The following is a 16,095-nucleotide window of genomic DNA, read 5'->3' as shown; positions in this document are numbered from 1 at the left end:
TTGCCATTCTGTGTGGAGGAGGGCTGCATCACTTCCTTGGTGGAGAGACAGCTGCCCCCAGACGTACTGCAGAGCAGTGAAGCCAATTAGAGCTCCGGGCCCACGGATAATGTTTCCGGATAAATGTCAGCAGTAAGGGGCTTAGTGACTGTGAGATGGATGGCTCATCGCTGCAGCGATGTAAAAGAGATTTGTAGAAATCCTGACATTTCTAAAGCATCTCCTCTGAAATGAAGCTGGCCCCGGGGAGGAAAAGCGATGATTATTTAACAGGGCACGGAGAACCACGGATTGGGAGAGCACACTCTGGCATAGAAATAAGAGGCGCATGGCTAGGCGAGAAAAGCCATTAGGAGAAAGCTAGCGGTTTCTAGTGAGGTGTTGCCAGCTGGGAGCTGATGCTTGTCTCTCCAGAACGTGCCTTTCTGGAAAGCCAGAGGCTTCAATTCCCTCGGCTGGAGTTTTCTTGAGCCAAAGCCTATTCTGTGCTCCGGCGTCATTGCTAGGGTAGAATTATGGTTTATTTATGCTGCCGAGTTCCATCAGAAAATTTGATTTTGACCTTAGAAATCATTGTAGAACTCGAGGGGGCAATGGAAAAGTTCCTAACCAGCTTGGCTGTGCTATGGGATCTTAGCATATGCCGTGTTTGTGCATATATGGAGGATGGCCCTGCAACTACATAGGGCCATGGTTATAAACGAAGATATTTGCAGCCAAAGAGCTGTTTGACTCCCAACCACCATGACAATGAGAAGTATGGCTTTAGGCAGGTTGCTTGACCTCTCTGTGCTCATTTCCTTCTTGATCAATTGAAGATGAGGAAAGGTCAGGCCTCAAAGAAGCTCATACATTTGGTATGATTAGGCTAGCAGTAGATGCATTTTATGACTATCCTGGGATGCTAGACTTATAAGCTAGAATTATCACTAAGAACCTTCTCCTGGTATCTTTGCTTTATGTGTACTAAGGCTGTGCCACTGTTATTGGGGCTGTGCCAGCCATTCTACATAGGGCCATCCTAAGGCTTTATGGTGAAAAACAAAAGAGCAAAAACCAACCCCCCCCAAAAAAACCCCAAAGAAAAACCAATTAACCAAACTCATACCCCCCAAACCCAAAACCAAAACTAACCAAGCTAACAAACCAAACCAAAGCAAACCAAACCAAACAGAAGACCAAGTCAAACCAAATAAAACCTCTTGAGTTAGGATGCATATATTCCAAAAGGAAACATTCTCTTTGTTTCCTGGTCACATTTATGGACTGAGAGTTACTGAACAATGATGTGCGAGTTTAGCTAGTCACTTGTCACTCATGGGCATGATGCCTTCTCTTTACTCCCCTGACAAAGACCTGAGGAAGAAAAGTGATCTACAGAGTTGGGGTGAGCACAGATATTGAGACCAATGGATCCAGTTCTATTCAAGTGCCAGACACAGTAAGTAGCACTGATGTGGATTTTATCAAATGACACGATATCTCTGAGTTTTGACTTTGCCATCATTGAAATGGGGCTAAGATTTACCTGGGAAAGACCTTTCAAAGATTAAAAACAATTCATGGAAGTGCTTGGCTTACAGTAAACATGCTAACAAACTCCTGTCATCATCATTAGAAATACCATTATGGAGGTTTGAACATAAAATGTCCCCTCCAGGCTCAGATTTGAACCCTTGGTGTTCAAATGGCCACACTGCTTGAGAGCGCCATGGAACCCTCAAGAGGTGGAGTGTCACTGGAGGAAGTACGTCACTGAAGGTGTGCTTTGAGGTTTTATATTATGGCTCCATTTCCTGTTATTGATCTCTGTATCCTGTGTGAGGGGCTGTATGACCAATCTGTTTCCTGACTGCCAGACTGGTTTCATGCTCCTCCATGCCTTCGCCGTGATGGACTGAGTTTCCTCTGGAACTAGAAGTCAAAATAAAACCCCATATCCAACTTGCTTCTTGGGAGAGTATTTTATTTCACTGACAGAAAATTAACTAATACAAGAGTTGGCTTCAGAGAAGTGGGTTTGTGATAAACCTCTTCACACTGATTTTTGGAGGAAACTGATGAAACAGCTCACACTTTTTTTTTTCTTTTTTGGAGGAGGCTAGAAGACTTTGGAGTTTCGGGCTAGAAAAGCTATTAAGTGCTGTGGGCAGAACTTAATGGTCCATTCTTGTAGGGGCTTGGAAGACAGAAGTGCCAAGAGTGCAGTGAACAGTAGAGACTTAGCTTATGAAGTTTGAGGATTTTATTAGCAATTGGGCTAGAGGACATTCATGTGACATTTCATCACAGGATCTGACTGTATTTTGCCTGTGTCCTGAGAACTTTCATGAGGCTGAATGGTCTAATTTCTCCAATGGAGAAAACTTCAATACAGAATAACATTCTATGAAGACTTCAATACAGAATAACATTCTATGGAATGGTTCTTCCTGATTAACCGTGCACAACAGGGAGGAAGGGAGCATCAGGAAGATGGAAAAGAGACTGCACTGTTAAATGGCTTCCTGCCATTACAAAGCCCCCTGCTCTACACAGAAATATCAGGAAAGGTTCCCTGAAGGCAAAATCCTTCTTATTAAAGGAGGAAGACTCAGAGGTTATTTAACACTGTTAAGCAAAAAGTTTTGTAATAAATGTAAGCTGAACAATGACCTTCCCCTCCTCCACAACTACATACAGTCAGCATGCCTTTTAAGTTGGAAGTTAGTTGTAAAAACATGATTCCATGTTCTGAAAATGGATTTTGTTTAAGAGAAGAATTAGTAATCTCTGTGAAGGGAAATATGAATGTAAAGAGATAATATGAGACCAGGAGGAAATTAGATTTTAATAAAATATACTTATTATAATTACAAGAAATAATCTTTAATGAGGTTAAGAGAAAAAAATGTTGGGAGAATGGTTACAGACTTGGGATTGAGAAGGAAAATATTATTGACAGAACTGTAAAGGATAAAAGACATTTTTTTCTACCAACAAAAGAGTGATCTAAATGAAAGTAATAACCTGGATAGTGTTTTAATGTTATTGTATGTCTGATTAACTCTTAAAGTAGAATATACTGAACACATGCTCTGTGGTGCGTGCGTGTGTGTGTGTGTGTGTGTGTGTGTGTGTGTGTGTGTGTGTGTGTGTGTGTTGCATGTGTATGTACATGTGTCCTTATGCATGTAGAGGCCAGAGGGAGATGTCAGGTGTCTTCCTCGGTTGCTCTCCGCCTTGTTCTCTGAGGCAGGACCTTTGACTGCACCCAGCCCTCACTGATTCAGTGACACTGACCACCCAGTGAGCTTCAGGGATCTGCAAGTCTCCGCCATCTGACACTGATCCCCAGTGCTGGGGTAACAGGTATGCACTGCTGCACTCAGCTTTTACGTGGGTGCTAGGGATGGGGATTCAGGTCCTCACACTTGTACAGAAGTGCTTTATTGACTAAGCCTCCTCCCCTGATGGAATGCATTCTTTTCCTTCTTTAGAGACAGCAGCAGAACTTTCCAGCAGAGCCCATCATCTCACAGAACTACAAGACACAGTAACTTAAAAGAAGAGTGATTCTAGATGGCTTGTTCTGCAGCAGAGGTGGCCGAGACATAGAGAATTTTAGTAGAGGAATTTTAATTGAGGGACAGTTCAGTTCAACTTATGGGGATCCCAATGACCACCACTGACCTACAGAACTGAGATCAGACAGGACATCCTGGTGGGACTTTGCCTCTCAGTCTGGGGCAGAGTGCGGCACCTGCTCCTTGGCCATCTTTGGAAGGCATGACTTGAGTGTCATTTACGGAGGCAATGGACAGAAGCTGAAACTGGAGCCTTTAATGCTGCAGGAGGTTGATCAGAGAGGTGGTCACTGTTGAGCCCCATTTAGGGTGGGCCTCTCTATTTACAGGACTCCCGGAGAGCTGTTACATTAGCTTTTACAGGATATCTAGGTGGTTTCTTCAAATTAGATGTGTCTTTTTCTGGATGGGCTGGCCTCAGCTGCTTTGAAAAGTAGTCTAAGCCCTAGTGTTCAGAGGGAAAAACTATATTTCATAAGCTCTGACATCTGCCCACATAGTTCTTTCTTCTAGGGAAAGCTCTCAGGGCTAGAGAAGGCTTTTAACATCCACTTCAAAACATCTCACACATCAGGTGCTTAGGGAGGCAGTGTTTTGCATTGTTTAATGAGCTCCCACAAAGACAGAACAGGTTCAGAGCATCCTGTTTTCCCTTGTTTTCTCCATCAACTCTGCTTCAAAGGCTTGCTTTTAGTCAACAGTGTTCTTTGAGGTTGTTCAGACCGAGAGAGGCTCCATTGTCTCACCTCTGTGTAGGCTTTGTAGGTAATTAAACTGATAATGCACAGTGAGACTTTTAGAGGGAGAGCTCATGAGCTGCCCAAGGTCAGAAGGTCATCCTGGCAAAGTGACTGAAGGGTGGTGCTACTGCAGGATCTCCACAGAGGCAAGCCAGGCAGTTATAAAATCACCAATTCACAAAACTTGTTAAAACATACGTGGGTGTCAATGAGATAACCATTATCAAAGTCTGCCGGAAAGTCAACTCATTCTGAAAGTAGCATTCAGACTAATTTTTCTAAACCCCAATCTTGTCACGGACCCAAAGCCACAGTCTGAGATAGAACTTTCTGTGATTATTGAAATGAATGTTGACTTCAGCAGTTCAAACAACCCGCGTGGCTACTTAAAACAAGGAGGTTGGGCATATGGATGAGTGGTAGAGCAATTGCCTAGCATGTGTGCAAGGCTGCGGGCTGGGGTCCAGATAGCTGAAAACCAGAACTCTAAAATGTGAAATGGAGCTATTCTGAAGAACTGAACTTTAAAATATGGATCTAGAGAAACAGAAGGCTTTACAGAAGGGGTTAGAAGACGTTTCAGGCATGTTGTAAGAACCAGGTGAGTAAGGAAGCAAGGTGATGTTTGGTTCCTTTCGTTTCTTACTTATCAGTTCAAGCAATACTTACTGAGAGCCTCGCTAACTATCAGGATACTGATCAGGAGGAAGAGGAGGATTTGGTCAAACTGTGGTGTGGCCATCAGGTCCAGGATTGGAACTGCTAATTGCTTGATGAACGTCTAGGAAACCCAAGTCTTTACGTTTGGAGGCATGAAAGGCACTCACTTGCAAATGATGTGAGGCCTGTGAGAGACTCACCATCGTCCATGATTCCAATGGTCACTCCTTTCCCTGTGTATCCCAGCTCCCAGGCTTCGGCCACATTCAAGTCTAGCCCAGGAGTTCCGTCAGCTTGCCCAGTGTTGAACTGATAGAGGAATTCAAAGCAGAAAATCTGATTGGTTTGGTGTTGCGACATATGCTGATACTTGGTTGCCAATAAAGGCTACACCCTTCATGAAACATACTTTTGGGTGGCCTACTTCACCCCAAAAGATTCCCTTCCTATTTGTTTCACATAAACAACGGATTTTTCTCTTTTATGTAAATATTAAGTACTGCTCTAATCCCCTCTTCTCATAACGATATTTCTGTCTGCAAATTCTCTTTATAGGCATATAGGCATATAGCTCAGTGGTAAAAAGGTTCGTCTAGCACATACAAAGCCCTATATTTAAATCCTGGCACCACACAGAAAATTAAAACCATCTTATATAATGATTTTGGAGAGGCTATCACAGCAAACCCTCCAAATAGAAAATGAAACTTTTTTTGGTCAAGCCTCTGTTTAGCTCATGTTTTGAATTTAACATATAATTTCTTGGCTTATTACCGAATAAAGTTCCTTCACTAAATGACAATAACATTTTCTTTGGAGGAATTATAGTACCGCTAAACCGAAACTTTCTCCAAAATATGTGTTGAACTAAATTCAAGATAGGTGGCTATTCTTCAGTGTATATTATAGTATAGAAAAATAAAGTCCTCCTCAGTTCTTTCTGTATGCACATGTGTGTTCACGTGAATACAAGTGTGTACATGTACAATTATGTCTAAGTGCAAGTATGTGGAGGCTAATGGTCAACTTTGGGTACTGTTCCTTAGTGACCATTTTGGTTTTGTAGATGGTTGAGCACTTGCCAAGTGGATTTGAGTGGCTAGCCAGTGAGCGCAAAGGGACCTCTGTCTCTCACACCTCAGTCCTGGGATTACAGGTACATGACGCCATTTTATATACATGGTTTTTACATGGTTTCTGGGGGATTGGACTCTGATCCTCACGCTTACATGACAAGCATTTTAATGACAGAGCTATCATTCTAACCCCTCCATTGTTTTTTAAATGGAAGATTAAAGAATGGTCCATACCAATATATTCACTAGCCTCTTTCCATGTATATAGGTTCTGTATGTATTTTCTCAAGGATGGCATATGAAGAAATAGTGAGGTTGGGGTGTGTGTTGGCAGAGGCCCATGGTGACCAGAGGCTGTTCTGGTATTACTGAGACATTATTGGAAGGTCATTAGTGCCTTTAGTATGATTCACAAAGGTTTTCCTTCCAGACCCACATTAAAGATTATATCTCTCCTCCATATTCTCCCTTCTTATTTAGAAGGTCATGTGACCATGGCCAGTACAATGTGAGTTCATGTGTTATTTGTCACACCTAGGCAGAAGTTCAAGAGCCATATATAGTTTGTCCCTTTTCCTTTTTGAGGTGCTGTGAAAGCATTTAAAAAAAATAGCACCAGAAAAACAACAACAACAACAACAACAACAACAACAACAACAACAACAGGCTTTGATTTTAAGAGGCTACTGTGATTTGGGGTTATCTCTTATTGTAACAAACCTACGGAATCCTGATTAACATACATTAACATCATTCAGTTACCTAAGCTTTTAGAATTCTATGTCCAAAGGCACAAGGCACAGCCAAATACTCAAGCCTCAGGAGGGAGAGTGGGTTTTATCCCTATGGTGTAGCAGTCCACGTTCTTTAATTTCCTGTCTTGATTGTCATCTTTTAATCCTAATAAAGTAAGCCATCACTCACAGTTATAAATCAGTCATTTACAATGTGCTTTGTAACTTGGGTTGGTTTGGAGACATTGATTTCCTTTTCAAAAAGATTTACTTTTATTATTTTTAATGATGTGTATATGTGTGTGTTTATGAAAGTGAGTGCAGGTGCCTAAGGGGTCAGAGGTGTGGGATCCATTGGAGGTGGAGTTGCAGACAGTTGTGGGCTGCTTGACAATAGGTGCTGGGAACTGAACGTGGGTCATCTGGAAGAGCAGTGCCTGCTCTTAGTCACCGAGCCATCTCTCTTGTCCCTATTAATCTTTTAAACAGAGCGCAATCAACCCACAAGGGTCCCAATGGACTGTAGATGAACCAGAAAGTACTTGTCATGAGATGGCCTAGGTTTCAGTGCTCTGAATCCTGACCCACTGTCATTGTCTTAGGCTGTGCTGAAATGCCGTCTCTCTTGCTCAGGAAAACGTTGGATTCTTACTCTTAAGACTGTGACTTCAACATGTCCCTCTCACCTTTCTATGCCTGTTAATACCTCTGAATTACTTCTCCTAAACATTTAATCTGGCTTTCTGTTAGTTTACAAGTCTTCATTCTCATGCAATTTAAGATCATGTGATCAGCTATTGGTAGATGCTTAGGGGGCAAGATGAATAGGAGGTAACATAGACATTTATGCAGATGGAAGGGCGTAGAGGCATTCATTGACCTGGATGCTGGTTATTATCCCACCAAATAACAAAGAAATAGAAGTGTGGGCCATTATAAATAATAGAGAAACTTACCAGGTACCATTGCTTTGTAAAAAGAGGATCATTCATGTTGATGTCAATCTCATTGATGTCTCTGTACCCTCTCTTTTTACGATCAAATCCTTCTTGCTGCAGGGCCATCTTTATCTGGAACAATACCAACAGGTTACCCAAGTACAAACCTTAATACCCTTTTTGTCTGGAACTCACTGCCACAAATTCAAATTTTATTTGTAAACAAGCTTTGTGCTCAAGCACATGTATGTGTGTTTTCTTTAGCAAACGGAAGAGAATCCTTTGCAGGGTCTCGTCTATTGTCTAAGATCATTTACTTGTGGTTATACAGGGCAGCCAGGCATTGGTGATAGTTTTGCTGAGTATGGTCAGTTCACAAGTTAGTGAATGCAAAGCCAAAATAGGTGAAGCTAACACATAAAGAGTGGGGAGAGATTTATTACCTGCCATAGACAAGGAGAGCATGGGAGTTGTTTTCAAAGCAGAACCCATCTCCCTCAGGACCAAAGGAAACTGGGGGGTTTTATTTAGGTGACCTGTCCATTTTCATCCAGGGCTAGGCCTATTCTTGACTTAGTTAAGGAGTCCTTTCTGAGCATGTTCAGTTTAAGTTCATAATTTAGGAAGGAAAGATAGTAGAAACTCACACTTAGTGGACAGTTCTAAAACACATGTTTAAAAGATCACATTCATAGATGGGATGCCTCATAGCATGCTGAGCTTGTGACATAAAGTTTTAGCTGAAAATAAGGGGAAAAGACACTTGAAGGTACAGTGACACAAGAATTTGCCCCTGCAGATAGATGTCTACCTCTATCAGTGGCTAATAGTAACTTAAAACAGATTTCCTTAAAATAAGAATTGGATGGGGAAAGTATTCTTGAGAAAGATGAAGTGTCTGGGGTCATTAAGTGAAAGAAAAAAGACAATAGAACATTTTTGTCAAAAAAAGGAAGCTTGTTGGGGATTTAGCTCAGTGGTAGAGCGCTTGCCTAAGAAGCGCAAGGCCCTGGGTTCGGTCCCCAGCTCCGAAAAAAAAGGAAGCTTGATGACTGAGAGACAGTCCAGGGTGAAACCCCAATAGCTCAAATAGCTTGTATTGCTGAAGGCTTTCAACCTTTGCGTGTTTCATTGTCACATTCAAGAGTCAGCTAAGCAAAATCTCAGCAGACTTGCAGTCATCTACTAAGGAGCAGGCAAGCTCCATTGCAAGGCTCCAGAAGGCAAATGGGGAGGCCTGGAAAAGAGGCTGAAGGACTATTCTGCTTTCCTTGTTCCCATAGTTCAGTTTTGGGTAGGCAGGCAGAAGCCTAGGCTCTTGGATAGCAGTGAAATTTGGGAGCTCTTAGTTCAAGAAGGCTCCAGGAAATGACCAGATTTTGTTCTAATAAGAGAATTTCTTTCCACTTAGGCATTCAGTATGTTATCATCCAATTGCTGTGGCCAGTCTGACTCCCTATAAACTCAAGGATAAAGGACCAGTACAAAAGGGTGTGTGCCCGATGGATGTTTATTATTATTTCTATTAGATTTTGTGACCCAATACTCTTTTTCACATCTCCAATTCTCCCTAGAATATCTGAGGATACTTTCTTACTATCCACCAAGTTCCATGATAGTAGAAATGGAATTCTTATTACTTCTAGTCAAGACAGCAAGAGTTTCCTCAGTCTAGGATGCCTCTTTAGTGGCTTCTCCCTTAGCAGTTGATTCTCAGGAAGAATCCTTACAGGGAATACTTGAAACCCATTTCCCTCAGAGCTTACTTATTGGACTCTCTCTAAAGGATCCTGGTTAGACCTCCTACAGGCAGGCCCTGTAGGGCATCCAAAGCTGACCCGACCTCCCATTGACTGTGAGCCCCTGGCATCTTCCTGTACCCACCCTGTGAAAGTGATCCAGAGTCACTTCTTTCGTACACTGTCAGAACCTCTCACTGATGTGGACGAGAGAGAGTAGGCCAGGAGGGTCACGGCCAGAGTGAGGCAAGAGGCAATGAGTAAAAAGACTCCAGATTTTCTCTAGTCCTTCCCATTTCGTAGAGGAGGTTAGTTCTCACTTCATAAGTCTCTATACCTACTCATGAAGGTTGGGCTCATTTGACAGAAAAATTCAAACTCTACCAGGAACTCTATACATCCTGCAAAGAAAGACTTTGTGCAGCACTGTTTTGGGTTCTTGGATGTTTTTCAAAACACACACACACACACACACAGACACAGACACACACACACACACACACACACACACACACACACACACACACACACACACACACACACACACACACACACACACACACACACAGGGTGGTGGTGGTGGTATGAGAATATAATGTCTTGAAAATCACTGACTTCATGGAATATAACTGGCCAAAGAACCCAGCTGTGGCATTTTGAAAGCTGCAGACATGATATATATGTGTATATATATATATCACTGTACATAGATGTGACATAGATGTACCAAATAGGATGAAACATGCAGCACAGACAGATTTTTATTAAGAGAGAAAAATATAAGAAACTGAGCAGCAAGGGTAGGTGACCAAAGTCAACCAAATGCATTCTTGACTTCCCTGTAGACTAAGGAAGCACCAGAAAGCAGTTGAGGACCCAAAGCTGGGCATTACTGAAGCCCCGTGACTTTCCAGGGAGGTGGGCTTGCCTCAGCACCCTAATACTAGCCTGGAGCAACTGTAGGGAATATAGCCTCATTGCTACAGATCTGCGGCTTTCAGAATACCACAGTTGGGGTCTTTGGCCAGTTATGTTCCATAAAGTTAGTGATTTTCAAGACATTATGTTCTCATACCACCACTCCCACCGTGTATATGTGTGTGTGTGTGTGTGTGTGTGTGTGTGTGTGTGTGTGTTGTTGGAATTCACTAGTACAAAGAACAGTTAAAAGGTCCCAGCAGATGTGTGGTTCTCAGTCTAGAGAGACAGCCACTACGTGCCTCTTTTCCGGACCTTTTCCTGTGAAAAGAATTTAAGCTGAGCATCCCTTCAGCCTATGAAGGAAGAAGTCTGAATTCACCAACTTGTTTCCCCAATTTGGTCTCACAGGGAGGCCTTTACCTCACCACAGGGACACCTTTACTGCCTCTATTGAAGGATTTCCCGCGGGACTCATCACCTTGAATAACTTCTGTGAAATAGTAACTCTCCTTCCCAGAATCTCTGGAAGCAAGTACAACTACCAACTACCATGGGGAGAGTTTGAGAGTTCTCAGCTATCTGTTGCTTATAGCAGTGGAAGAACAAAGGACCCACTGCAGAGCTGGTGTAAAGGGCCTTCCTGGGATGACTTCACCCATCACTCCAAACTCAATTAGGCCGGGAACACACTAATGAAAAGACTGCTTAACCCGTTTCCATAAAATTAATTGTAATTCCACAAACGAGGTTTTAATGGAAACCGGTGATGCTTTAGGGTGCCGTAGTCCCTGGACATCATCCGTCTTTGCAATCGGGAATCCTAAGCCTGAAGCCGGCCTTCTGCATCCATATCTTCCTATCATAGGTGTGCTTTGGCAGAATGTCCTTGCAAACACGTGTTTCGCGTAACTCCAGAAGTGTGCTGATTTCAGACACATCTATTGCTTTTATTTTCTGGGTTCTTGTTCAATTCTAATTCATAATTTTTGCATAATTAGTAATCATATCATTGGCAAGACCATGCATTCTTTCTTCCTGGAGTGTCTTGCTATAAAATGTTTTAATCTGCTACCACAGAGCCATAGAGCCATATTTGAATTTCTACACCTCCATAGAGTCATGTATGAACTATTTCCCTCATATTGGATGTTTAGCTTGCTTTCTATTGTAACTGAGATAAACATAATAAAAGAGATGAGGTTGCAAGCCATTTTGAAAAAGCTCTGGAGAAGATTGCAGTGCTACAATTATATGTGTGACAAATCCCCTAATTTCAGGATAATGTTTTCCTAGTGTCTAAAGGATATGACTCGCTATAACTAAGAGACCACCGGACTCACTGTCCCATCTCAATCCTTTGAATTTTAATATATTTCATGAAGTATCTGCCATCACTGGATGATATCCCAGTGACATTTTTATGTCTTAGTCATAGCTTCCCCCCTCCTAAAATACAATGCACAATTAACCTAGAGACATAGGTTTAGAACGCCTCCCCAAACTGTACAAACGTCTAAGCAAAAACATGGGAAAGCAGGAGTGCTTAAGACTTCTTAAAACTAAAGGGAACTGATGGGTACTCCACAGTTCTGATTCAACCTTTTACACCTTCCTTAGTCATGTGTGCACATAGGGACCCAAATAACTTCACCTATTCCCTACTCCTTCTGGTTGTCAACTGAGAATTTCTCAGTCAACAGATGTTTCTTGTATGTTTAGGGTAAGCCATGTAGGCCCAGTCCAAGGACAGGACAGAAAGTAACCCAACATGGTTATTTACTATTTTATAGGGAACAAGGTATGTTCTTTATCTTCTATCCCACAAGTCTATGGAATATTGTCACAGCTGACTGAAGGGACTCTAACCTGCTTGACCATAATGAGCATGGCTCTGAAAGGCCTTGACCTTCTCTCCAATTCTCTCTGCCATGCTAAAACCATTGGATCAAGCTCTTAAAGTTAGTCCCCAAGCCCTGCTCCCTTATTTGGCCAATCTGTCCTCCTGACGCTGACTACCAAGGTCCAGCTATCAAACTATTGAAGTCCAGCTGTCAAAAACCCTCCTTGACTCACCTAATTAAGATGCCCAATCAAAATTAAACACCTCATCCTAACACGGGGTTTCCTCCCTAGTTTTAATTTTTTATAAGATTTTTAATTTGATTTAATGTTTTCGATTTCTATCCTGTTCACTGCACCCTCCTGGTCATTCACGCCCACAGTCATTCTCCCTCCCCCTCCCCATCTTCTCTAAGTGGGTTGGGCCCACTGGTCTTCTCCCCCAAGCCCCTGCAGTACTTCAATTCTCTGCAAGGCTAGGTGCTTGCTTTCTTACTGAGGGCAGACACAGAAGCCCAGCTAGAAGAACATATCCTGTGTATAGGCAACAGCTTTTGGGATAGCCTGAACTCCAGTTGTTTAGGACCCACATGAAGACACAGGAAGACCAATAGAGTCAACCAACCTGGACTCTTGGGGCTCTCAAGAGTCTGACCCACCAACCAAAGAACATAGAACTGGACCTAGGTCTTGCCTTTACCTTTATAAATAACAATTTTCCTATGTGCCACGACTGTCTCCTCTCTACCCAGAGGCAGTCGTCTGTCCTCTAGGACAACCACCCCTCTCCTCCTCCCTTGCCCTCTTCTCCCCTATCCTTTGTTCCCTTCCCCTTCTTCCTCTTCCTCTATCTTCTGTCTTTGTTCCTGATACCTGCTCTCTGTCCCTCTGGGGAAAGTAAATCTCCTTTGTGCAAGAATTGCCCGCTGAGAACTTGGTCTAAGAACTTGGTCTTGGGGGTCCTGAGTCAATACTTTCTCTTCCGCTGGTCAGTCGGAGGTTCAGAAGCCATTGCCCCAGTGTGATAGGAAGGCAGGGTCACTGAGGTTGACCGATTGATTCTAACTTTCTATTAAGCTACACTGCTGTTCCCAAAGACATTTAGCACAGTCAGCCTTCCAGAAATCTGGGTCAGCTTAAGTGGGGGAAATAACTGGCTAAGGACTGGACTACCTTCCCTGCTGGGCTGATAATTAAACAGCTGTTAATTATCATGGAATGTGCTGGGTTGGGAGGAGCCAGGAGAAAGAGGAGTAAAAAAGACACCTGCCTCCCACAGGGGGAGAAAGAGAATGCAAGGAAAGAAACTAACATGGGCAGATGGGTTCAGGTTCTTTTAAGTACTGGGGTTTGTCAATCATGTGGTAAAATTAGAACAGAAGATGGTGGCACTTTGGTTCTGAGCCACCAGCATAGGTCAGGGAGTCAGGAGCAGATGCACATCTCAGCTCAGACCGCAGGGACCACAATATCACTTGCTCTTGTAGGATCCACAGCTGAATAGTAATCACCAGCAGACATTTGGGCTCCAAGTCTGACCATTTCCTTCTGTCAATCATAATCTGAATAAAATTACTTGCATGCTTGTGGGTTTTGCTCTTTATGACTCTGCCTCTGGTCTGGAGAGAAGGCTAAGAGCACTTGCTGTCCTTGCAGAGGTCTCAAGTTCAATCCCTAGCACCCAAGTGAGCAGCTCACAACTACCCCTAACTCCAGCTTAAGGGAATCCAGCATCCCTTTCTGGCCTCTCTGAGAGTACACACAGGTATGTACACATACAGACACACAGACACACAGACACAGATACAGACACACAAACACAGACACACAGACACACAGATACACCCACACACACAGACACACACACAGACACACACACACACACACAGACACAGACACACAGACAGATACAGACACAGACACATACACACACAGATACAGACACACACACAGACACACAGACACACACACAGACACACAGATACAGACACAGACACACACAGATACACACACACACACACACACACACACACACACAGAGAGAGATGGGGACAATTAAAAACAGCAACAATAGCAAATCCCTACCATTTCATCTTCTCCATCAGAACATTATCCAGTAGCTAAGGGACCCCATGCTCCTATAGTTCCTTAAAACACCCACGAATAATGAGTTGTGGTAACTTGGACTTTGATTTGTTGGCCATGACATTGACTGTGCCACACTGTCATTTTATGTACCACAAAGAATTATGTTGTTTACAATTGTTATGAGCTGAATCTGTGTCCTGGAAGATATAATGAAGTCCTAATTTCCCATGCCTGGGGAAACAAAAATTAAAATGGCTTCCTTGTGGCCATTTTTTTTTTTACCTTTCCTCTGCTTTGTCTATCTGGCCCACTGTATCCTAAGCTTTTTCAAACACCAGTAAGGTAGTTGTTGTGTGCTATAGGTTTTCACAATGCTGTAATGATTATCCACAAAACACACAGTGTACATGTAGGCTTGTCCACACATTGGTGACAGATTCCAACACTTGGTCAGTGAAGAGGTGATTTTAAAACTTTTGTAAGGCAATTACTGCTAGATGCCCTCCAGAATGTTTGTACCAAATGGCACTCCCACTGAGAATATTTAAGAGTGTAAGAATTTCAGAAATGTGTGACTCCCAGAGGTCTTGATCCAGTAGTCTGGGAGCCAGAGAGGAACTTGGCCTTTTGGGAAATCCTGGGTCCTGTGCTTCCTTCCCGTCCTGGTGGAAACTCTCAGAGTGGCCAACCGCCTTTGTTTCTCTGACATTTCTCTGACATTTGGGGCAGAGGTCCCCAGCTCTGGTTGGTAAGATCCAGAGGCTCAAACCAGACCCCAGGGTGCTGGAACAGGAAGTGATTCATGAGGGCGGCTGGGGTTGGGGACTGTGTGTTCCAGTCCTCGCCTGTTCTTTCCTGACCATATCTGACAAAACAAATGCCAAGAACTGATATCAAATCCAACCGAGGAGGAGGCATCTTTGAAAGACCTTGGAGGACCTTTTGCAGACTAGGAGGCAGAGGTACTCCATCCTAATAGACCACTATGTTCACCTTCCAGGTAGGGACGGGGGTGATGCAGAACTGGAGTAGGGGTTGAGAATAGGGCAAAAGTCTCCAAAGAATACATAAACCTTATCTGTGAACACTCTCTTGTTCTATATATCAGTTTCCTAGCCTTTCTTTTTGGTGGAGGCTTGTTTCTTACTGGAAGGTTAAAACCAAACTTCTTCCACCTAGCAAGGTAGCAAGGTGGTGGGGGATCGTACTTTCCAGCTCTAAGCAGCTAGAAGACCCTGAACTAAATGGGTCCTGGGACTATTCATCTCCAGGCAGGAGACCATAGTTTTGCTTCTTTGAATATCATAGTGACATCTAACTAGCCACAGTTCCCACTTGTTACAGAACAACTTCTGTACATTTCCAAACCCAGAGGTTGAACCTGTGGTCAGTTTCTCGGAATGAGATTATATCTGGAGATTTTGTCCATGAAGGGCGCAGGTAAAGTGAGTCACTAGGGTGTAGCCTAATTAAACAACCCTTGTGTATGAAGGGGCGCAGGCCAGCTTGAGCCTGCCAGGCATGGATCTGACAGCCTTGCCTCTCTCCCCAATTCCCTCTGCCTTGCTAAGAAACATTCCTAAAGCCACCACCATTTATTCATTATTCGGCCACCCGAGGTCTATTCCCTTATTTGGCCAATCCCTACTCCTAAGGCTGACTACCAAGGTCCAGCTATCAAAGTATTGAAGTCCAGCAATCAAAATCCCCCTTTGGCTCATCTAATTAACATGTTCAGTTAGAATTAAACACCTCAGCCTAACACTGGGTTCCCCCTTATACCTTTATAAAATA

General features: G+C 43.1%; 1 protein-coding gene across 1 annotated transcript in view; it reads right to left on the bottom strand.

Moving 5' to 3' along the window:
- Window positions 1-16,095, bottom strand: part of Pcsk2 (proprotein convertase subtilisin/kexin type 2) — a 270,294-nt gene that overhangs the window by 115,774 nt on the left and 138,425 nt on the right. The window contains exons 3-4 of the mRNA XM_032904319.1: window positions 7,733-7,846; window positions 5,167-5,275 (exon numbers count right to left, since the gene is read on the bottom strand). Of these exons, the coding sequence (XP_032760210.1) occupies window positions 5,167-5,275; window positions 7,733-7,846 (223 nt within the window). The remainder of the gene's footprint in view (window positions 1-5,166; window positions 5,276-7,732; window positions 7,847-16,095) is intronic.

The sequence above is a fragment of the Rattus rattus genome, chromosome 5, assembly GCF_011064425.1.
Source record: "Rattus rattus isolate New Zealand chromosome 5, Rrattus_CSIRO_v1, whole genome shotgun sequence".
Classification (NCBI taxonomy): domain Eukaryota; kingdom Metazoa; phylum Chordata; class Mammalia; order Rodentia; family Muridae; genus Rattus; species Rattus rattus.
This window is presented reverse-complemented; position numbering and strand designations above follow the sequence as displayed.